General features: G+C 39.4%; 2 protein-coding genes across 6 annotated transcripts in view; both read left to right on the top strand.

The window, feature by feature from the left end:
- The first annotated feature begins 1,295 nt into the window (after positions 1-1,295).
- Positions 1,296-6,465, top strand: zcchc10 (zinc finger, CCHC domain containing 10). Its single transcript, XM_062406905.1, has 4 exons — positions 1,296-1,400; positions 2,721-2,882; positions 3,662-3,703; positions 5,669-6,465. Exons 1-4 carry the CDS (start codon positions 1,360-1,362, stop codon positions 5,898-5,900), a joined length of 477 nt encoding a protein of 158 aa, XP_062262889.1. The 5' UTR covers positions 1,296-1,359; the 3' UTR covers positions 5,901-6,465.
- A 1,587-nt stretch (positions 6,466-8,052) lies between these two features.
- aff4 (AF4/FMR2 family, member 4) overlaps positions 8,053-25,302 on the top strand; it is a 32,579-nt gene continuing 15,329 nt past the window's right edge. The window contains exons 1-2 of one of the 5 annotated variants that reach the window (XM_062405642.1): positions 8,053-8,363; positions 23,680-23,809. In XM_062405642.1, the coding sequence (XP_062261626.1) occupies positions 23,684-23,809 (126 nt within the window). In that variant the 5' untranslated portion in view covers positions 8,053-8,363; positions 23,680-23,683. Of the gene's footprint in view, positions 8,364-16,640; positions 17,148-23,679; positions 23,810-25,302 lie in introns of those variants that run through there. The other 4 variants (XM_062405641.1, XM_062405643.1, XM_062405640.1 and 1 more) reach the window with 4 other exon arrangements.

Here is a 25,302-nt window from a genome sequence, read left to right as displayed (position 1 = left end):
TTTTACATTCACATAAATGTCCAAGTGTTTCTATTCATTCATTCATTTTGATTTATTTGGAACATGTGGAATTAAAAAAAATAGAAATTCAGAACCAAGTGGGGGAAAAAATTGTAAAAATAGCTAATAGTATTATTTGCCATCAATGATGAGGAAAAGAGTGAGAATAAGTACAATCTTATTTCATTTCACCCCTTCTCCATAAGTAATCAATTAATAATGATCTTATACTTAACCAGCTTCCTGTATATCTATAAATATGTCTATAACCTGTGGTCTGTATTGTATATAATGCACAATGAAAATTGTTGTGATCACCTAGTGTTAATGAATGAAGCTACCAACCCCTACTGTCATTGCTAGAGGAATGAGTCTTATGCCACCACATAAGTAAATGTCAATTATTTCTGACATTAGGAGACAATGTGAGGCCCTATTGAAATTGTAATTATAATTTTATTTCTTCAGACAAATGATTTGGCTTTTTGAGGGTTTTAACATGCTCAAATTCTTGAGCGTGAAAAGTGGTGAAAATGTACTTATTATGGAGAATAAACAAGATGAAGATACAAACTAACTCAAAGATCGATTTTTCTTCACACCTTGTGACCGTTGTAAGGCATCAAAGTTTGATTACACACCATCTAAACACGAGGTTCTGTACCTCGGGCATACACAGACCATGAATCCTTTGATACTGAGCTGTCATCAGACAACTCCACTCCTGCAGGGTAAGTGGTAAGTGTAAGAGCTACAGTGTAAGTGGTCATAGATCGAAGGAATCCTTCATGTCTTGCTAAGGTGACGTCTCTCTCTTTCTCTCTCTCAGAATTGGGAAATTTCCTCATACCGTGTAAACATTGAAGTACGACAAAGGTTCTGATGAAGGATGTTGTCATATATCTATGGTTGTCACTGTGCATTGTCCTATCACCACCAAACTTCTGTCTCATGATCAGTGTCCAAGCCTGAATAGCTCCACATACTGATCAGTGTGAAAATGAAGTTGTGGTAACATTGTTCAATTGAACACAAAATTGCTCAAGCTACATTTTCGTATGTTAGTCTGTATGTAATAATACTGATGGCGCCACCTACTGGCAACAGGAAAATAAGCTTTGTTTTACAACTATCATTCAATTTACATAAAATCTTCACAGTGTGATATACAATTGATAGTTTTGTCCTGTTTTTAATTTTTTTATTTAATGAATCATTTATTTTCACTTTATTCAAGATGACTGGTTGACACACTTGCAGTTCTCTACTTTTGACGATAGAGAGCACTGGTTGCCTAAGACTTACCGGAAGTACGGACTTGATTCGTTGTCGACGAAGGAGAAAAAAGTGAAGCGCAGCATGGCGACTCCCATGCACAGGATAATCGCCCGGAGACAAGCGTGAGTATCTGTAGATTTACTGGAGCTGCAGCTGCTCTGATCGTGTGTTTTGTGAATATAACCGTATTTAAGTCGATAGCGATTCTGACTGTGAGCTCGTCCCGCCTCCGGCCTCAGGTTTGAGCCGAATAACAATGAACGCCACGGCGCTGAATCACAACACCAGCGCGCCGCCGTCTCACCAAACAAAAAAATGAATGATCGTACAAGTTTAGGGATGTTTTTCTGCCCGCGAACATTTATTCAACCTCTTAAATTCAAGGCTGAGCTGTTTTAATATTGAACAGCTTATACGACATTAACTATCTTCCGTTTACTCCAAGTGAATCGATATCAACTGAAATGTTTGCCTGTTGGACTGAGTAATGTGGACAATAGCATCATCATTATCCCGTGTATACAAGGAGATATAGTACAGTCAGATATAGTCCCACATATTCTGACTATACAGTATATTTAATTTAAACAGAACACGGCAATGGGGGGTTTGGTGTTTGAGAAAGGAGGATGGCTTCATCACTCTAGGATGAATGGATCAGATCAAAACCTGTGTGACTGCTCCTGATAATGTCCCTGATAAATACCAACATTGGTGAAAACAAAAAAAGAGCACCTTTTAAAATACATCAAATACAGAATATTGCTAATATAGAATTATGATTCATTTACAGAAATTTCCCAGCACTTGGGTCACATTAAATCTGAAGAGAGGGTGATAACTGCCTCAGTGGGTTCATTATCACTGTCAAGACTTTGATCAACAAAATAAAATGAAAATTTTTCAGTGGATCGTTCAGCATCATTTTGGCAGTTTTTTAAAGGATTCTACAAAGCAATACAAATATTTCTGCCAGAAAGAAGAAGCAGAAGTATGAAAATCCACTCACACACATGAAACATCATTAAAGCAAATAGAAAATACCGAGATATGGTTGGGGTGGTGTCAGTCATGAACAAAATACTTGAGTTTGAATCCTGTCCCCTGTTAAAGAATCTTTCTTCCTGCAGGGATGTTTCCAGAACCTGTAAGAGTTACCTAATTCTCACAATAAGAATGGAAGCTTAGACAGCAGTCATATAAGAATTCACAGCCATATGTTGTTTGAATATGAACGTATAGGCTAAAGAGAGTTGATTTAAAGCATTTACAAGCATCTGCAAAAGCTGGAAGAGAATTCAAACCTTCAACAGCTTCATCAGCCATGAAACTGCAAGGGAATTTAGCTGGAGCTGTGGTTGTCTGCCTTTTCTCTACAGTTGTATGTGCTTAGCATCACGGATAACACTGTACTCAGATTCTTCTGTTTTTCTTCCACACAGGGAGGCAAACAAACAACATGTGCGTTGCCAGAAGTGTTTGGAGATGGGACACTGGACCTACGAATGCACAGGGAAGAGGAAATATGTGCACAGACCCTCGAGAACAGTCGAGATGAAAAAGAAACTGAAGGAGAATGACGACAAAGCTCTCAGCAACCCTGGGTAAGACGCCTCCACCAGTTCACCACTAGTGACAGAAAGGCAGGCCTTTACTGAGTCGGATTTATGCCATTTAAGTACATGTTTAAGATTAAAACATAAATCTCCACCTGTTTTTCCCAGAAGAGCAATGTGACAGTGCTTTTGGGTGATCGATCGTGACTCCTTTAAGAATCTGAAGTGTAACAGACTTGCTAAAGCAATCTGTTGATGTCTTTTTAAATCTTTCTTTTAAAGAGCCAAGCTTTTCCACACTGATTCCTCCAATCTCGCCCCAGCCTTAGTTACATTGTTGTGTACATGTACTGTACTGAAATCAAAAGTTGCGTATTGACTGTATTTGAAGCACAACATTTTTGTTCTTATAGACAATTTATGTAATTTCCTGTTCCAAGTATTTTTAGGAGTGTGTTGCAGTGTGCAAAGTTCACTCCTCTTTTCCTAGAATCAACAATTCTCATATATCACAGCTACTAACTCCTCTGATATGAGGTCTTGAGTAAGAGGGACGATCAGACTCAATATTTTCCTGTTTTGTCAGTAAGTTGAGGGAATTTGGCTCATCAGAGCAACAGTGAATAATCAACCAATGGTTGTTGTGAAAGCAGTAAAAACACACATTTCACCAGCCGATTAAGTGGAGTCTCATTTATATTCTGAAAAATACAAACAAAAGAGTCAAGGAGTGAATCACTGAATTAAAACACTATTGCTTCTTACTGCCATCTAGAGGATGTAATGATAAATACAATTAATTCCATTGTTACACGCTCTCTTTACAGACCAGGAAGTGAAGGCTCCAATGAGAAGAAAGCTAAAAAGAAGTAAGTAATAAGCATATTTCCTCAGTGTCGGATGTCTTGTCTTCACATAATATATGCTTAGATGTGACAAAATGAATAAAGGTGCTAGATTTTTACACAATATCAAAATAGAAATAATAGAGCAATGATATGAGATTGCGCAAAAAAGTTTCTTGTTATTCTAAAGCAATTTAACGTTGAAATAATCCTCCACATTTGAATATGAACAAAACAATTATATACATGTTTATTAGCCAGGAAGTAGGAGTGCTCAATCACAGTGGTATGAAAGTTACCCATGTCAGGTAACAAAAAAATGTGAATCACTTTTCATTTATTAAAGCAACATGAGGATATTCTTTGGAATACACATTGAAGGTTTAAGTCTTAAACATGTAACACCACTCGGCACCTTCAGTCCCTCTTTTCTAGATTCCCTTGGCATTTGAATTAATTTGGGTCATTTGCACAGGCGTTTATAAGGTTACACACGTGATTTACTGAAGTCACATGAAAGATGTGTGAATTGGTGTGAAGACCTGCCCTCTAGTGGCGGCTCTTGACCACTGTCAGTCACAATAGTTCAATAGAAATCTTGTAGACAAGAAACAATGTTTTATTGTTGTACTGTGGAGTCCTGTATTAATGAATTGTTTCTGTGTAGTTCTATTGCTCATGGGCTGGTATTAATTCAGTTTATATGAAGTTTCGAATTCCCAGACAAGTACGTGACTGTTGTTAATCACAGGTAATAAACCTTTTTCACCCCAGACGTTTTTTCATAGCTGGTAAGTGCAGGTGGACATGCTAACTTTTAACAATGGTTCAATTTTACCTCCCTCACTCATTTTTATCATTCTTGACTAGATCACATGTGAAGGCTTTTTCTCACAGCAGATGTTTTTTTAACTCGTGGATGCAGAGGTGGAACTTATAACCTTTACGATGGCTCTATTCCTGCAGTTATCACAGTGCAATGCAGCCATTAATAATATTATTAGCTACACAGTATTTGCCAAGTCAAAACGTCTGCTGTGACAAAAAGCTCCATTCAGCTGAAGCCGTCTAAATCCATAACTTCCCCCTGGTCATGTGGGCAGCCACCCCCTCAGCATGGAAACCACTGACTCTTATTATCAAAGGTTGATTGTTGAAGATGTGGTCGTCAATTGCGACAAAAAAAAAAGTAACAGTGTAACTCATATGACCAAATGGTTAATTTAGTTTATGCAAAACGTATTTATTCAGTGTGACTGCTATGTTGTGGGCCATGCTTGTCTTATGGTGGGGGGAGCAGATGCCGTCAGTCAGAGGACATGAGAGGCTGTGACTGTGCACGACATCAAATCCACGATGTGTCGCGCTCAGGACTAAATGTGTCGCTCTCTTCACACAAGATGAGACCGAAGCATTGATTGGCAACACTAATCCGACTGCTCTTTCTGTCACATGATCCCTCTGGTCCAACCAGACAGATCAATACTTGTGCATTCAAGGTTTCCAGTTGAGCCTGACAGATGTGGATTTTTTAGGGGCAAATATTAAAGGGTGAAAAAATGTTTTTTTTATAAAATACATTTTCGGGAAACTAAAATATAAACAGTAACTCACATCAATCCCTGTTGGTAATCTTTTTTACTTATTGCTACCATTCTTGATCAGAGATATTAAAATAAATAAAGCAGAAAGTTGTTACCAGTATAAAGTTGTTAACGGCATCGGCCAACTAATTAATTGGTCGGGTCTAGTTTTCCAGTTTGCCCAATTTTTCAATTCTCCCAAAGTGACACTTATTTGGCGTTTGTAACCTTTCTAAAAGCAAGGTATTAAAACTCTAAAGTAAGTTGATAAGAAGCCGCTTTTCCTCTCCTTTGCTCCGGCAACAACAGCCACCACCGCCCGTGTAGCTTTTCGTCACTGCAGTGAAACCTCACAAGTGTTTTCTTTGTTTGTGACCACTGTGCTCTCTGCCACATCACCTCTCAGGACTAAAGACTCCAGCGACAGCAGCAGTGGCTCCGACGGTTCCTCTAGTGACTCATCGTCAGACAGCAGCGACTCCTCCAGCTCCTCTTCAGATGACAGCGACAGCAGCAGCGACAGCGACAGCTCCTCCTCGTCGCCCTCCTCCTCCTCATCATCCTCAGACAGCTCAGACTCAGGAGGCAGCAGCGACTCGGATCAAGGTCCCCCAAAGAAGAAGAAAAAGAAGAAATAGACGACTGAGTGGGTTTTTCGTGATTTCCACCCTATCCTCACCCCCCTCACCCTGAGTACATTTTTAGCTGTCCACTTTTCTTTTTCTTTTTTTTCTCTCAAACCAATCACAGCTGGTTGGATCTGCATGGATAGGGCTGGGAATCTCACAGCTGCTTACTTGCTTGTACAGTTTTGTTAGTAGAAGTGGACAAGGAGGAGAAGAGAAATTATTTTGAGGTTTAAATGTGCTGTTTTAATAAACCCCATTTCCCCAGTTACTTCTACTAATATGATATTTTCTCAAGATGGTCAGTCTACTGAGGAGGATATATATATTTTAGATACCAGGAGAAAACTAGTGTGTTCGGTAATGTTGGATTGGATTTTTGTACTAAAGTATATTTTTAGGCAAACTGAGTACGTACAGCTCATAACATCATTAAGGCAACAACACACTTAGTTATATTTAGACATTAGTAAAATACATTTTAAAGGATACAAAGTGAAATTTCTTCAGTTATGTTAGTGTCGCTATAAAATTCATTGTTACACTGTAAAATAAACTCGCCTTGTTTTTGCTGTGAGCGCTCTTTGTATTTGATCTTTTTAGAATTGTTAATTTTGTCAAAGTGAAAATGCACCATAATGAATTTAACTGGTTTACATAGAAGATATTGTTGAAAAACAGCATCTCACGGTGAGACCACACCCTATGCAAACACAATGATGGTGAGTATGTGTATATGGAATGTCCATAAGGAGGGGATAGTTTAATGTATTTTATTTATTCTATGCAAACAGGCTTACCTTGAAGAAATTCTTGTGTATGATTATTATTTCAGTCCGACCTAAACTTTAATATTTTTTAACCTATGTGTACAGAGGTTCTGATGTTATATGAATATGAACCTTGTTGCATCTAGGTTGCCATTAAATATCATGCAAACCAGAAGCCTGTGTTGTAGCAATATCTAGAATATCTTCATTTTTGATAACTTAATTAAAAACTGCTTTATTTAAGAAGGCGCTCAACATGAGGAAAAAATGATGGCCTTAAATGGAGTTTGATAAAAGGCAGATAATCTATTAATCCCACTTGATAATCAACTTTGAAACTTATCACATTAACATATCAAATTGCCAAAACCTAGTGAGATAGTGAGAAATCAACTCTGTGGATCACAGGGTCGCTAAGCAGCTGCTTATTTTATAATTCATCCTTTAGTGATATGAATCTGACCAGGTTTCTACAAGAGGTCTTTAACTTGTGGGTCAAGTAATAAAGTAAAAGAAAACACAAAAAAACGTTTGCACATTAAAGTAATAAAAAAAGGTTTGAAGTCAATGAGATAAATCAAATATAAACTATTGATGGAAGTGAGGAAACCGTGAGTGTGAATTAACTTATTTATTAGATAAAGTACAAAGGTGTAGTAGTTAAACTGTGTATTTAAAATTAGATCTCTGAGTACCGGGAACAATGCGACGCTCCCAGAGATTTCCGCTGAACGTCAACTCTGATCAACCTGTGCGTCACAGCAGTGCTGCATTCACAGTGTGTGGGAAATATCACCATTATTCATAGATTAGATCAGATTAGTTAGAATCCAACTATAGGGTGAGAGAGAGAGAGAGATATATTAATTGATTGATTTATAGATAGATAGATAAATATAGATACAGATAAAGATAGAGAGATTGATTGATTAATTGGTTGACTGACCGATTGACAGATAGATAGATAGATGGATAGATGGATAGATAGATAAAGAGAGATTGATTGCTTTATTGGTTGACTGACCGAACGACTGATAGATAAATATTAGATAAATAGATATATTTTCAAGAGAAATGTAGGAATACATGGCTTGATATAGAGTACTTGGATACATGGACATGTCATTGCGGATTGTTAATTTGACTTGACTCGAGTTTCTTATCGATGATTTATGAATATATATTTGACTCTGGATGTGTTTGTCAATACTTATTCGGTCTTTTAAAGTTTAATAAAACACCACAAAGCCTGTATCTTCTCAGGTGGTGTATATTGGTCTTGTTTATCCTAAATAGAGAAACGTTCAGGACCCATTAACTTCCCCTGTCACGTGTATTAGTATAGGTGGCTGGTTGTAACATTTCCGACAGCAGTGAACGCGGCGCCGCTCGCTGCCATCCATGCATCCAGTCCTGTCTGTGGTACCTGCTGGCGACTGAACTTAGCTGTAGCCTCACCTACCAGACACTTCTGTGCAGCAACAACAAAATGAAAGACTCACTACATCGTGCCCTGCCGGTCCCCGCTCGACGAGCCGACGCGTTCTGAGGCCCGACATGGAGAGCGTCCATGTAGTTTGAGGGGTTTCGCTGTTACGGCGTCTTGCTGGGTCCATTTTGCGTGTGAGACTGGAAGTGGAAAAGACAAAGAGAAAAGAGCTTTTCCAGCAGCTAGAATGGTTTGGGCCTAAAAAGAAGACAAGAGGTAAGGATGCCGAGGGTCACAGGAGACGCTGCTTGCTGACTTGCCGGGGCTGATATTAATCTTTCATCCGGGGGGACGGTTAGTTTAAATCTCATCGGAAAATATCAGTGCTTTCGGGGGCTAGCCAGCCGCTAGCTTAGCCCCGGAACGCCACTAGCAGCGTCCGGCTAGCTAACGGGATGCTAATGCAGGTAGTCCTGTAGGTAGTTAACCTCCGGCTACACGGACCGCTCCTCGTAGACACTTTTAACTTCCGCTGACAGCAAACATTATCGATTATTGAAATGACATCGACGCTAGATTTTAATTTGACTCATGCTAAGGTGCTCTGCGGTCGAAAGGTAAGATAAACACCGCTGGGAAAGTGGTCGTGTTTTTGTTCCTGCTATGTTAACTCATGACGTTTGCTTGCTCTGTTCAGACATTCACAAAACGAACTGGTTTGCCAACTGGTGCCAGAGTGTGTTATGGATCAGAACATATACACGTGTGTAGAACGAGGCTTTAAATACACCTGATACACAGAGGCAGCTCACTTTGTTTACTCAGCGTTTACACAACTCAGCTCGGGGATTTAAACTATCAAAGCTGCACGACTGAAACATGAGTAGCATAGGTTTCGTTTCCCTGCAGTTCCTTTATCTTTACCAGGCTGATCCCAGGCCGAGACACTGTGTGTAGTTTGCTCACAGGGACGATCAGAAACTTTGTTGTGCTGCAACCTCCGCACGTATTTTCTATTTTTTTATGATATGCCTCAGCCCAACCCCCCCCCCCCCCCAAGTTAAAATCCCAATCCCTGATTTACTTCAACACTATAATTGCGCACAAGAGCAACACAACAGCAGCTTATGTGTCTGGGTTAGTTCCACCAGAAATGAAGGGACAGCTGATGTGCTTTTTTTTCTTCTCTAGGAAGCCATTTTACGTGCCACAGTTGTGGGGGGGAAGGGCCTGAAAATGCATCATAAGTCCAGAGTTAGTCGCCACAGTTATCAGTGATGCGTGTTTACATCGAGCAGCAAACAAAGACAGGGCAATCAACTTGTTTATCTTGGTTGACACGTCATGTTTCAGGGAGGGAGGGGGGGGGGGGCTGAGGTCATGAACTTATTTGTGGCAGGTAGCTGTGAACTGGTCCAACCAATGTAGTCTAGTTTTGGAATAGAGGATTTGGGCTGTTTTGAGTTGTGGGTGCATTTGTTTATGAACTGTGTTCTGTGTGTAGGCCGACAGCGGTTATGTGGAAGAGAGGATTTTATTACTTTAACGTTTACTCAAAGTGAAAACACCTCCCTCTGCTTTCAGACAGCGACCCCGACCGCAGCATTCCCAAGTTGTGATGACATCTTGTGAAAGATACTGCCAAAATAATCAATCTGAGTTACACTCATTGAATTAAGCTCAGCCCCTGTTAGAAATGTTTTAAATGACTGAACATCATGCTTTATGGCCCAACTTGCTTTATTGCAGGACATGTAATGTTTCACAACATTAAGTGGAACAGAAGTCAACCCCAGCTGTGTGACAATTCATAGCTATTCCCATGTATTTCAGTAAAGAGTCAAACCAGACCAATGCATTGCTTAGGTAATTATATCAGTCGCTATTGTCCTTCAGTCAGATTATATTTTGTCTGAAAAGAGATTCAAACAAAACCTAACTAACTAATTTCCCTTGGGGAGTCCCGAGGCAGGTGAACAACAGCAATAAAACAGATAAAAACAAGACTCCACTTGAAGAGGACAACCTACAGACTAAAATCAGCCGGTATATCAGAATCAGAATATTCTTCACTTCTAAAATCATACTTTTCAAAACTTTTCTAAACTCTGGACCATGATATCAAAATGACAGGTCATCAGAAAAATGGGAGGAACACTGATGTATACGTTGTTTGCTTTTATCCTTTAAAAGTTTATATGCTAAAGGCCTGGATACTATTGTACATATATATATATAGATGCAGTAACTTTATATAAAATATTAAAAGAAGATTCACATGATATTTTTAGCTAGTGCATTATTTTACATGACATTTTGAATGGGTCAAAACTGTGAAATGCAAGAGGACTGGGTGTTACTTCTGGGTGTGTACTTTTAGGGCAGGTTTATCACTTGGGCACCATTTTAAGTAGACATACGAGATAAGCAAATAAGGTGAGGTCAGTGTTGTATTATTGTCTGAGAACTTGTAAGCAACGAGAGTAGTAGTTTGTTTATTGACCTACAGGTCGTCATCAGTAATTATTATACATTTTAAAGTCCATATTCAAATTAATGCATAAATTGTCTGTGTTACGGCCATAGACTTTACAGTTGCAGCTGATAAAAGCTTTCTGTCTTGTCTTGTGCTCACTGTGACACAGCTCACCCTGAAATCCTCTTCATTTCCTGTTAAGGTTTTGCTCTGTGGCTTTTAGTATAAGTGTGTGTGATGCAGCCCAGCCCAGTGCACATGTACACATGTCCTGCTGCAATGTTCAGCGGTTTGTTTGTCCATTCCAGACAGTAAAGTGGCTGCGTGTTTCCTTAAGCTATGACACATCTATTACGGTGTAATTTTTTGAAGGCTGGATTTTGGGGAAATGAGCAACAGATGGTTTCACAGTCAGACTATGACAAGTACATATAGATATGTGAGATATAAGACAACTAGTGATTGTACGAGACTCTAGCTGCCCCCCCCCCCCAAACTCAGTCGTCCTTGTGTGCATTTCCCAAAAGTTTAATCCTTATCATATCTCATCATCTTTGCCCTCAGTCCTCCCTTTGATAGCTAAAGTGAATTTTAAATGCAAAAATATGAGTTGTTGCCATCAAGTGGTTAGTTTAAAATACAGGTGCTTTTTATCAGTAACATTCTTTTCTGAAACCAAAGTAAGAGCTAATTACGTTCTCATCTCGGTCTGTAAGTTTCGAATCGAATCTTATTTCCCTTTTACAGAAAGCAGCTTGTCTAAACAAAGTTGTTTGAAGGCTCTTCCAGAGTCTGCCAGTTTAATTAGCCTGAATCTAATCAGACATCCGCAGCTCTTTTTCTATCCCTCACTACTGTTGCTCACACAGCAGAACAATATGCTATTCACTGTGTCCTGACCTCATGCATCTGCTCTTCAGCTTTTGTTCACTAGGATGTGAATTAAGCTCTCATGTGGCTGTGTAGTCCCGTGGAGGTGAAGCTCATTAAATCCATTTCATTCCCACAGATATAGCTTAGATGGATCCGTACTGTGCGATACTGCTTTGTCATATCGCTCTGGAAATTGTTGCATCAGTCAAACAATCATTGTTTATTGCAGCAGGAATACTAATGAAAAACGGCGGTGAAATTCATTAGCATAAATTCTCAGACTAGGTGAAGTGTTTAGCAGGCCATAACAAATGGATCAGTATCATAGACAGTAATAATCTGAGCATTGTGTACATACAACTTCTGTTCTAAGGGATTCAAAGGACACCAGTGTTGCTAACTTAATACACTTATGCAGTACAAGCTCTTGATTCTGCAAACTCCTCAATCATGCAGTTTTTTATTCTTCAACCGATATCTAATTTCCTCTTTAGGTCCCAGCGTGTATCAAAGTGCAGAGGTTTATTTTGAGGTTTAGCATAGTAAGCTATAGTTCACTGCGTTTCTATTTATATATAGTCCAGACTGTTATCAGAGTATTGCGATTGGGGACATATCGAAAACTGTGCCACGGTACAGAAATTCCTGGCTCCTACATAACGTTTGGGTAACGTTTGACCTTTTGTTGTCGTTGCCACATGTGATCAATCTCAGTGCAGTAAAAGATCTCATGATGCCTGCAGTTTAGCTTGGGTCATGTTACAGATGGTAAAATTACCGTGACTAAGGAAAGGTTAATTCATGACTTGGGTGAGTAACAGACTATGAAGCGTCAGTAGACGTTACAAGCTCAGGCTTAAATCAGCCTGAAATAGAAAAGTTTAGTGGAGATCTGTTGGAAGTTTATCAAAACAATTTCCTTATCTATTAAGTTAATGATCAATAATCACTTAATTAATAGAAGCACAAGTATTCTTTATAATCACAGCAAAGCTTCTTTTTTTATGACTGACATGAAACCTTGACCATTTTATTATACTTAAAGGAGACATTTTAGATTTAGAAATCCTAAAAATGTCAAGACATTGTACTAAAAATGTCTGTGGATGGGCTGTGATAAGAAATTACTGTGGAATTTATGTCACCGCCTGCGACCTCTTTGCTCTATCCAGTCACCAGCCCTCACCCGACGGTTATGGTTATTTTGTGAATGACTCAGACCTGGCCAATCTCATGCTGCATTCTTTTTATGTGAAAGGCTTCCCCCGAAAATGTCCTGAAAATAGGGTCCAGGCATTTTCATGTCTGAAAACAGTAACTGACAGCTGTTGCCAGTCATTATGCAAGATTTTAGCATCTTTTGTTACATTTCTCCGCTTGTTTTACTCAAGTCTGGATTATTTCACATGCTGCTCTAACAACTTTGACATGTTCACAGTTTTAGTACAATAGAGCTTTGCAAATATCGGGTAAGCCAAAGTAAAGAGGTTGAAACATGCTGACTTTTAACTGTACTTGCATCATACACCAGTTCATTGAATCAATATTTACTCTGGGTCAAGGGATTCAGTTGTAAATTGTTCCAAATCATGCAATGGTTCAGACACGGGTGAATACAAAAAAGTTGAAATCTTCTTGGCAAGAACGGTGTGCACAGGGAAGGGCTTGTGTGACGCAGATTCATTGTAAAACCTTGCCAAGATAATTGAGGGTTATGTGTCATGTTTCATGTAGTACAAAAAAATCCTTGAACATTTCGTGTCAAAGCTGCAAGCAGGAACATTTTCTGCTCAACTGATGCTATTTTTTAGATCCATTTTTAGTTTGTATGATCTTACCATGAGGACAACCCCAGTCTTATATTACAGTTTTTAAAGTATACATGTAAATATTGGCATCAAAGTTTTGTGATGACTGAGTGTAATGCATGTCTGCTGAATGTCTGGTGTAAAAACACTCCGAAATGAATATGATAAATGTCTTTGTAAGCGCAGAACAGTCACAGCAATAAGCTGTGATTGGTAAATGCTACCAGCTCCTGCTGATTCAGATAATGCACGCCTGCTGAGTGGAGGCATTCCACACAGCTACTCGGTTCAAATGCTTCAAACCTGCCTCAATGAAAGGATATAAGCAGTTGTTTAGAGAACATGCCAATCAAGGCTTAGAGTCTTGTTTTGATATGTTAATTAGAGCTAATGTGAAGCTGTGCGGATATATTAAAAGGCTTTTGACTAAAGACTGAAGGAGGAACTGAAGAATTCTCAGCACTCTGACCTAATCCTCATTTTGACATGCTCCTCTTTAAACATCATGAGAAAAATACTTGACACAAAAGACAGAAAACCAGGCTTAACCATCACCTCTGTTGTTTTGTGTATAAGAACCTTTCCTGCAATGCTGATATAGTTGCTTGAGTAAAGTTATTTTATGTTGTCGTAGATTGCTTCTTCTTTTGTGTCAGTTTCTGATGGCGTCCTTGTCGTAGCTGAATGTTGTCTTGCTGGCTCTCCTCCCCAAACAGCTGCTTATATGAGGCAGGTTTACCGCATTTGAATGGACCCTCTGGAATTCCTGCAGTCAGCAGGTTTACTTCAAAAGCACCAGGGGTGGTGGCACTGGCTGCCCATCTGTACCTCCATGATTGAGATCTTGTTGTTCAGATACATGATGAAATCCTCTTTGTGGGCTGCATTTGTGACACACAGGAAACCCAAAGTGGCAGTTAACAGTTTTGGGTTTTGTTCAAAAAATGTTTTCGACTGAACATGAGGCCAACCTCCAAACAGCTCATATGAAAATACTTTTTTTTTTTAAGGAGTTGGTGTTAAATTAGGATAATTTATGATCATTGTAGTTGCAGCAGAATATCAATGTGTAGAATTCATACAAACTCAGTTGTACAACCGAGATTTGTATGTGCCAAGTAGGATTCTCTTCTTTAGGAGCCTTGTTTGTGATTAAATCAGGAAAGCGTACTCGTCTGCTTGTATTTTTAAAACTAAATGGCTTATACAATTGATGTTCTGCAAATAGCCGAGGACTCAATGCAAGTAAACAGAGGGAGAGAGAAAGAGATAAGAATGACACTGTGGCTGCTGTGTTTTTATACAAAGTGTTAAATTAAAATTATTCAAAACGGCACAGTATTTCCATAGTTATCAACCTTGATCATAAAGACAAGCTACGCATTTCAGAGTGTCACAATAACGTGATTGTAAACTGACTCAAAGGGAGTTTCCCAAGTTTGAACATGTTAGGTCAGGACTTTTTTTCAGGATAGCTTTTCTCTTTTTCACTTCACGGAAATGTCACCACAATAAATCGCATTCTATAAAGATTACAAAAATAGCCGGTAGAATCATAATACAATAGGCTTAGGCGTCTTTTAATACAATAATAAATCTTTACTACTTAATTCTTAGTTTCAATTAAGTTGAGCTAAAAACTAAAATGAAGTCTTCGGGTGAAAAGTGTAAAGCAAACATTCATACTTTTTGGAAAACTATAGGATAAGAAGGAATTATAACTACAGAGTTTGAAGAATTTAACATATCCAAAATATGTTTCCAGAAAGAGATAAATGAGGGCAAATCATTTTCAAGGACAGAGAACTGGCCATAGGAGCTGAAACAATGGATTAAGCATCTAATTTGATCATTTAAGGATGTTTTTTTATTTTTATCTTTTAAATATTTAATTTCAAACTTTGATTTCCAAATAATATCCCAGGGTGGAGGATAGGATCCGACTGATCTGTGAAGTAATCGGTCTGTTGTATCTAAATATATAAATACTGTGGTGACGCTCAAGCGTAATGCTACGTGACGGATGCCTGACACTGATAAAGGAGAGCGTGAATGGAAGAATGAGGAAGAAATGACTGTTCAGTCTTTTTTGTCCCATGATGCATGATATAGATTAATTATATCTGTGATCTTTGTGCTGACTTGAGTCCAGTGTCACACAGACTGAACTGACAGGAACAAACTGTCCTTGTACAAACACAAGTACTCACCACTCTGGATTATTCACCGACAGGTCTGTGTGAGATATGATTAACACTGTATAATATGTACCTTTCTTTTAAAAGCCTCTGAGTCATTTAGAAAATATAATTCTGTTAAATTGTATAGATTTGGGACACCACAGCTGTCTCTGGATTTAATAATCCTGCAGTTTAGGAGGATTAAAGTTTCCTCGCATTCTTACAGTAAAGCCTTTTGAATTTCTATTTTTCAGACTCGCTCTCACTCACTGTATTTTCTACATCTGTTGCTCTTCACCTTAAATTAGGCCCCTGGTGGCTCTCCGTTCTATATCAAGGCCACTGTTTTACTCTGTATTTCAGTGCAGCCATTCAGAATGACCTTAAACACATTTCCATCGTTCATATAAACTAGTTATGAGAGAACTAGTTGCTACTACCTTCACCCGGATGACTAAAAACACAAAAAACACAGTGTAGCTGCTGTGCTTGTGCCAGATTAAAAAAAAAAAATAAACAACTTGCAATATGTGATAAAACATTTGTCAGCATGTGGCATCATCATCTGCAGCTGATGAAAATGTCTCCGGTTTGTTACAACCCACACGCCGGAAACCGAGCGCTGTCTCTTTAACAGGCTGCACTGCTGCTTGGCCCTGTGCTCAGGGCATAGTGGGGGAGGGAGGGAGGGAGGGAGGTTGTTGACGGAATGATGGGCTCTGATTGGCTGGGCTTTACCGAGGGCAGTGACATCACACCGGAGGAGAGGCCCTGTGGTGTAAAATAACATCTCCTTTTATGGGACGAGGCGGATTGTTCCATTCTCAGAGAGAGGGTTGATTTTATTCCCCTCTCTTAACTCCCTCAGTGCTGAGCTCCTCCCTAATGGATCGTGTCCCTGGTTGGCTTCATAGTTGTTTTGTAAATGAATACCAAGTTCTTATATTCCTTTTAGAGTTAATCCGGTTTTAAACCAGCTTAATTTGAGTTCAAATTATAGATGTAACAACCTATCTCAAAACTTTTTTCTCATTATATCTCTTTGATTTATATCTTTATTTTACTCAGTTTCTTTGTCAAGCAAAGAGTGCATTAACTACAGACACGGAGACGTGAAAAAAAAAGTTTTTTGCACAGCAAACTTTTTGAAAAGATAGAATGCTTAAAATGCATATTATTATGCGTTGTATCATGATTCTCTTACTTACTAAAAAAATAATCCCAACAGGACAGTTCTGTCAACGTTCTTTCCAGCCTGCTTTCTCTTTCTCTTACTTTCTCTCACTCCATTAGTTCACCACACACTCACTCTGCTTTCTGAACATTCTTTAACCTCAGAACACCACACGGACGGGGAAACAAAAGCTGTGGCTGCCTCTCGACTTCACCTCGCATGCGACAACCCCCGCTGCTTGCTGATGTGGTATCTCCCGAGAGCGAGCAGTCACCTCCCTCTCACTAAGTCAGATTTCTCCCCACTCCAAGGAAATGCACTGTACCAATCGAGTGGAGTAAAGAATCTGTATTTAACACTCTTCAAGATGGACGCCCACAGATACATTTAGAAAGAGGCCAGGGAGTCTTCACTGGAGGAGGTTGGCGTAGACATTTAGGCTGACTATTCATGACGAGAGTACTTCTGAATCCCTGGGAGATCCTCTGAGCCCTCCTCCCCTCCTCCTTCCAATGTTTCAGTGGTTGGGGCCATGGCCTCTCAGTCAGGGTAAGAAATGCACAACTAGTTGGCTGCTTTACTCATTTCTGTTGGTGTCTGATAGGTATAAAGCACTACATGTTCTCTCAATCTCTTTCCCCTTGTATGTTCAAGTCATATAAACATGTTTTCTGGTCAGGTGGTACATCATGGCTGTGTCACAGAAGATCCAGCTCTGTATTCATGGTGTTCAGATAACCATCAGTTGTTCCCCTTTTTTTTTGCCTGTGTTGAAGATGTGGCCTGGTTGTTATGGTGTGACTGAGAAGGGGCAGATGAGCTGATTAATTTGGGTACAGAGTGAACTGCCTTTTCATCACAGCAGACTTTGACCTTTTCAGTCTGGCACATACTATTGAATGATTGCTATAAACATAGGTGTCCATTACGCTGTCATAGTATTAATTGTAATCAAAATTCATGTTGCATGAGAAGAAATTAGCTTGGCCAAGCTATTTCTCTGTTTTGAAACAATCTACTTTACTACGTTGGAAAATCGGTCGCTCTGAAAGGTTTGGGCCTTTCAAATGGGTTTGGCCAAATCTTTAAAACAAATGCTCAGTAATTACTTTTGCCTCTAACGTTTACTTTTTTTAAATTGGTAACATATAAATCGAGTTTTGTCCTGGGTGTTTTCCACACAGTCCGGATTTTGGGAATTGGTACAAGTTAGTAGTTTTCTACAGAATATACTCTATTGGGCCTGGCCTAATATGTCAAGAAACCGCACAGTATTGGTATAGAAAAGGTGATTCTGAGCAATCTCTCTCTCTAAGACTGGGGATATCTCATCCACCATGATGTAGCAGTTACTTTGTCACGTCACACAAACTTTCTCCATTGCATAATATTGTTTTTTCACAGTGATTACAGCTCTCTGTCCATTGTCACACTAACCCACATGTGCCACCATATTGTCAACAGTACACGTATGTTTAAGTGAGGGAAGCTGGCAATGTATACAGAGGTGCATTTGGTGCAGTCTTTCTCTGGAATCAAATCGGAAGAAACATGTTTCTTTGCAAGTTCTTGATTTATACAGATTCATTCAAGGCTAAACAAAAACACTTCTCGATAGTCAACCACACAAGAATGGGTTTGTTAGTCCACTGTGGTAAGGCAAGGTCTATCAACACATGTTGACATGTTTGAGGTGGCCCATTTGCCTAGCTCGAGTTTTGTTACTGGTCTGAAGTCAACTCGTAAACAGTTGAGCTCAGAGGCTTGCCTGTATTAACACAAACCCTTTTTTTATACAGCCTGTTCAAGGGGGGAATGTTTTCCCTTTATTTTGCTTCATCGTTCTGTATCAAAGGTACAAGCACCGACTGGGGGACAACATCGCTGCTCCAGCAAACCTCTTGCTGTGGAGGTAGTGACAGACCCACATCGACATCTGTGGAAAAGGGAGAACCAGCATGGTGGAACAGACTGATGCTGTTGAGTTACAAGGTGTACCTCTGATTCTATAATGCCAGCATGTTCCCTTAACTCACACACGGCGATGGCAATTTGCTGGATTGTTTGGTTCAGTGTAAAGAATGAATAATAAGGGGTCTTCTTAATGGTAATGTAGTGGAATCCGTATAAAAGATCATCATAGCCACATGCCTTTTTTTTTACAGTCTTTTCTTCATTTGGATACTAGATGTACTATCTCTTACCAAAAGTTCACTTTGCTTTTTCATACTGGAGTGAAGTTTAAAATGTAGTATTTGATAACGAACCAACATTAAGCTCTTCCTTTTCACTGGGATAGATTCCTTGAAATGGGGTAGAGGCTCTTTTCAGTGTAGTTGTTTTGATTTAGGAAAGGTACAAAATAAGCGACTGCGGGCTGATAAACACTAGGATTTATACACCAGTATTGTTGAAACCACCATCAAATGGATCATTGTTATTATTCTCTTTAGTGCTAGATCACAGGAGGTAAGGGTGTAACCCCTTGTTCAGCTAATAAAAAAACAATAGTCAATTAGGCTGAAAGGACATAAGCAGTGTTAAGTAATGATTCTTGACCAGGGATATTTGATCCTGTGGCACTGTGCCAACAGTGGCCTATTCACACACTTCAAGACTGACATCAACGGGCTCATTTACATGTTCATGTGGAACCAGCATGCTAGAAGCGCCCTTAGTAGATCATCATTTAGTACATTTTTTGTCTTACCAGTGGAGAGCTTTATATCCACGTCATGAAACTAAATAAAAAGTCGTTCACCTAAATAATTTTCATAATACATAAAATGTTACTCAGCTGAGTGACAGGTAGGACTTTCCTGAAGTCTTGACTGTCAATTTGGTACTTACAGGTTTCATTTGGCACATCTGTTACTCCTTATTTTTGAAAAGTCATTTTCAAAAATGTTGACATTATTCCAGACACTCTTTCCACATTTTGCTAACTTAATTGTCACTTGTATGCCTGTTACATGATCACATGTCACTACCAGTGTTGGTGCTGGTATGTAACAAAACCATCACTAAGATTTTATTTCCTTTTATGAGAATAACTTAATAAATATCCGTGTTTATGCATAATGAAACATGTTGGATTACTATTTCTTATTTCATGATCTATTTTTAATTGTTATAGTAATGATTACATTTAAAATTGTGATGATCAACACATTTGAAAAGTTGACTCATTATCATGACAAATGCCAAAGTTGAATCCCTAGAGATAGAGAATGATAAATATCTGACAATGAGCATATTTTCATCCATTGATGGATAGCACAATGTTTTCTGAAATGACTCCAACAACTCTGATGACCAACGTTACATTGCCAGCTGCACTAACGAACCAAGTGAAAATTATCAAAGCGGTTAGATCACAGGATCTTGAATATCTGGTTAAATGTCTTTAAATGATCTCTAACAAGATCTGGTTGTCGTGAATTTAGCTTTCCCTGGATAATCATGACCTGAGAATCCAGGCAATACAATTGTACATTTTCTTCTACTTCTACGGATAAAACCTTTGCTAATAGTGTCTCTTATGGCCTTGGTCGCTTCCTGAGCTTTGGGTTAATGTGGCCTCGAAGTGGTGTGTAAACCACGTTGTCAGGTCAGTTTAATGACTCGTACTGTAGTAAAGGTGCTGTTAGTGATGTAAAACAGGCAAGGGTTTAGTAAAAAATTAAAGGGGGAAAGAAGGAGTAAGGAAATAAATATTTCACCTCGCCAATATGCTTGCCAGTTAAAAGTTGTAAAAAAAACTACCTGCATACAAACCTGTTTTTCTCAAGTGCTGGCAAGATTGAGTGTTTTATAGTTCAGATCTGTTTTATGTGAGAGTTGTGTGAACTCTTCAAGAAATCTTAGCTTTATATACAGTGTGTAGTCTAGTTTGTGCTTCTTTGTTTATTTGGAAGCCCCTCTGTGTGTTTTTGTTTTTTGTACTAGTCAGTTTCCTATCTGCTTCTTTTCATCTTTTCAGTCACGCTTTGTGGGGATTGAAAACACCCCTGTGTGTTGTGTGTATAATTTAGGAGGAGGCCGGGTTGTTGTAGCATAATCATTCTCTGTCAACAGTCTTACAATCATCATTGTTGTTTCTGCTAGAGCCTGGAGCTGTCAACAGAGGGAGAGGTGACACACCTGAATGATAATACACTTCCTTCAGGTTACAGCGCTCTGTTGTACCTTTCAGTTGAACAAGGTGCTCAACAGTCATATTGTGTCATTGTCAGGCTGAGTTTTTGCGAATGAACACATACTTGTTCTGTCCAAATGTTTATCTTAAGATTTTCCAGATGGCACCAGCTGATTTTACTGCAAGCTGTATGCTGTTAAAACATTGTGCTTAAGATCTGGTTGTCTTACAGTGATTTAATACATGTTCATATATTTGGCGTTGTATGCCTCTCTGGTGTCAGTCCACACATCCACTTAACACAAGCACACTGCACTCAAATTGCTCTTTTATGTTTCCACACGCTATAATCAGAAGGGTAATAAGGGCAGAGAGGTGTGTTTAGCTGCCAGAGATGGAGTCTTGGTTTGATGGCACCAGGTTATTATTTTAAATTGTCTATTGGCTTTCATGTTGTTCCATAGGAAAATATCCCTATTATTTTTATGAGGTGTTAATAAGGCGGCTTTCAGGCATGCAATGAATTCAAGGCATTTTCCCGAAATGTTCCAGATGAGCTTTGTGTGAGAACGCAAATGGCTGAGTCAGGTGTTCTGGACATTGGCTGGAACTTTTCCTGTCAACCCCCCTCGTAAAATGTCAAGAAAATGTCTGAGTAAGCCGGTGCGAGAATGCAAATGGGCAAAGATGTCAACTTGAAGAGCCAATGAGATTCGAGAGGTTTTGGCGAAAAGTGGGGACACCGGTGTTGATGTACTGTAAACAAATTGTCCAGTCTCCTGTTTGCACTACCTAGACGTAAAACTCAGAATTTCCAATCTTTTTGAAAATCAATGTTTATATTCGATCCTTAAATGTGTGGAATAAGCATCTGTAAAAATTGCAGTAAAAAAAAAAAAAAACTGTCCTTGTCCGACTACATAAAAAATGGCTATTTCTTTCAGCTGCCGACAAATGTCCTCTGTCCATCTGCACAAGGAGATTGTTTGAAGTAGGTTGCTGCAGTGTCTAGACCAGCCCAAGCCTATTAGAGACTACTTTGTCCTCAGGTCATCTGTTTATGATGTGTTGCGTTCACTAATGAGAGTCCTATTTGTGGTTTACCTAATAAAAGGTGATTCAGAGGGGAGAGTCGGTAATGGCAACCCGACTGTATGATTTGCTAAGACCTACGGCCTGTAGCAAAAACCAGGATTTGTGGTTATCGGGATAACTTCAGTTTCACTTCAGGCTTGTCCGTCCTACGAAGCTCGATCACTTCATATTGGGGTAAATCTCAATGGTAACTTATGCTGAATGGCTGACCTGGTCCGGAGCAGGTTAAGTTGGAGATGAGACTTCAACCTGTATAAAAGCACCGCCCTCTAACTAATCAATTCCTTTGAAACATAACATTACTGTTCTTAGAGGAAGCTGTGCAGCTCGGTGTCTGGATTGTTAGATGGTCTCCGAGGAGGAAATGAGTCGTCAGATGACAATATCCTCATGAGTGTCCTTATGAAACATAAAGATTCTCCTTGGAGGGAATGACTTATCTCTGTCAATTGCTGGAGCTGTATATAACCAAACCGACAAGTATGAGCTATGTGCTTACATAACAACAGACACTCTGCATTGATCTACGTTTCTTTACCTGTGGGAGTTAATACTATTCATGTACTGGGTGTGTTAGTGGCAGGACAACCAGACAGCTCTTATTCTTTTATAATTTATTTTTAATTAAGTTTATCCTATGAACTTAAATATTCATTTAGAAAGTGGGGGTTAGATAGTTTACAGATTTACCTTCTGACAGCATCCCTCCCTCCCTCCCCTCTCCCTTTGTGAAACTTGCGCAGTCGGCCCTTGCCAAATAACAACACTGTTTCAAGGCGCTCACTTTCCTTAAAGGGAAGGGCAAAGGAAGTTTAAAACAAGGACTGGTTGGTTAAGTCATTCCAAGCCGCTAACACACCCAGTACATCTCAATCTCTCCCTATTTCCAGATGTGCCAGGCACATCCTGTCACCTAGATGCCAAATACGTACAGTCAAGGTCTGTGCGCCATTGGAACATGAAAAAAGATCCCTCTATTTTATTGTCTAGTAAATGTTTCCAGTCTCCTCAGAGTCCGTGCAGACGGTTTGTGTCAAACTAAAGCTCATTATAGAGGCTACATCATGTGACTAAATGAATAGTTTCATCGCTCATCCAAGTGGCTTCTTCTTTGTTTGACAGGTCTTGTTAGTAAGGAGCAGATTCATATCTTTTGGCCCCGAGTTTATTATCTCGTTCCCTCGGGTTATGTCGTAGTCACCTAATGATTTTTTTTGCCCAAATGTCACCACGGGGGGGGGGGGGGGGGGCTACCCAAAGTACACATTAACACAATCAAAGATTTCTTACCAGCTGCCCTTCCTGAATTTAGCAGCTGTAACTCTGTTTCCTTTAGCCTGGATTTTTATTTTCTAATATTACAGATTGTTCCTTGTTGTGAAATATAAAAGAAGAGTACACTTCTAAATGAAGTGTACTCTGTTGCCAGTACACTTGTCCATGTCGGTGATTGTTCAAATGCAGTAAACACGCCCCTTGTTTGTGTGAACATGCTCAGATCTTGACGAGGCAAACATGGGTTGACTTACCAGCATCGTGTGACCCCTTAGCCTGATTGCAATTGTTAGGTTAAGTTCGACTGGATACCGTAAAGATATCCTGGGTATGTCGTAGTACAGGCCCCAGTGGAAACTTGAACTACTTGGTTTTGCTTTGTGAATTAATTAATCTTGGCATTAAAAAAGAGAACTGAAGGGTTGATGAATGTCTTGTTTTCATAACACTGCTTATTCTATATTCATCCTTGAAATCCATGGGTAAAGCCATGCCATAAAAAGTTCATCTATTGTCTCTCTTCAGGTTGTTTTTTTTGTGTTGACATTTTGCTGCTGTTGTTAATGTTTTTAGCAACATGAACCGTGAAGACCGGAATGTGCTCCGAATGAAAGAAAGAGAAAGGAGAAATCAAGAAATCCAGCAGGGAGGAGGAGAGGCTTTTCCAGCAAATTCCCCTCTCTTCCCCGAACCCTACAAAGTGGTAAGTTTTATTTACCTCGTGTTCACATATGACAGTAATTGATTCAGTCAGTTTAGAGGAATTTGAAACAGTGACAGGAAGTGAGAGCTGCTGGTTCTAGCAGGAGCATTGTTTGAATATAGAATAACTGCAGAGGAATGCTTAGCTTCGGGGTTTATGTGGAAGGAAACCCTCTTTCTTTTGGAGTCAATCTGCAGGTGCATGGGCACTGTAGATGTTGTAGTTGGTGGTCAATCTCGGAAAAAACTGTTGTTGCCAGTTGATTACAATTTCTCAAGAAAATCCTGTTTGATTTAGGCTTGAGAAAAGTGTGTGTTGCTGTCTCAATGACAGAAAGAAGTGTGATTTATTTTTTTATTTTTGAACATGACCACCAGGATCCCGCAGGCTTGGTTTTGTTTAGTGTTGATGAACCCTAAACAAGGCAAGATGTACTTTAAAGGGATAGTTCTTCCAAAAATGAAAATACACTCATTATCTACTCACTCCTATGCTGATGGGGGGTGGGTGTAGTGTTTGAATCCACAAACACTTCTGGAGTTTCAGGGGTAAGATAAATACAATTGAAACAGAAAAACATAACGTGCCTCCATGCTGCTCCTGTGGTGTCATCCAAGGGTCCGCAAGCCCCGACATTCATATTCCACTCAAACAAGTTTTACATCATGTTTTTGAGGGTAGATGTCCTCTATTTTCTGATGAGGTGCGTTTGGGGACCGTCGGAAATGCTATCAACCGGTAGCTTAGCCACTTCTGGTAGACTTTAAGGCTTAAACACGGTGTAAATGACCTCAATTCAATTCCAATATGATTTGATGATGTTGGATGACACCAAACAAGCAGTATCGAGGCAAGTTCAATTTTTTCTGTTTGATTACGTGTTAAGATAGGTCACTAATCAGCTACACTGTTTACTCCTGACACTGGATATGTTTTTTGTGGACTTAAACCCCTCACCCACCCAACCTATCAGAATAGGGATGAGTAGAGGAGGGAACTTTAATTAGGGCCCGAGCACCGAAATTGGTGGGAGGCCCTATTGAAATTATTATTATTATTATTTTTCTCCCGCTTACATGAATTGGCTTTTTGAGGGCTTTAATGTGAACTTTCCCCTTAATGCCCATGAAGTTGTTTGTGCAATGTCAGAACAAGCTCCATTTACAATGACGGTCCACTTTCTATTAATCCAGATAACCTCACACAAATTTAAAGGTGTAATTTACTGATGCGTGGGCAGAACAGTATGTGGTTGCATATAGAAAAACGGTATCGGATGCTTTTTCCAAATATTTGAATTCCATCATTATTAGCGTTCAGATAGTCGACTGTGGACTAACTCTGCAGAACATACTTAAGTTTGTTGAATTTACTGCACATGTTCCTGCTTAGCTGTTTCGTAGTGGAGCTGTAGAAAATAAACATAAGGACACGCCAGCTTCCCCTCCTCCTGCACCTTCTGTGTCTTCCTCCTGTGCTCACAGACACATAGA

The sequence above is a fragment of the Platichthys flesus genome, chromosome 15 (assembly GCF_949316205.1).
Source record: "Platichthys flesus chromosome 15, fPlaFle2.1, whole genome shotgun sequence".
In the NCBI taxonomy this organism is placed as follows: domain Eukaryota; kingdom Metazoa; phylum Chordata; class Actinopteri; order Pleuronectiformes; family Pleuronectidae; genus Platichthys; species Platichthys flesus.
This window is presented reverse-complemented; position numbering and strand designations above follow the sequence as displayed.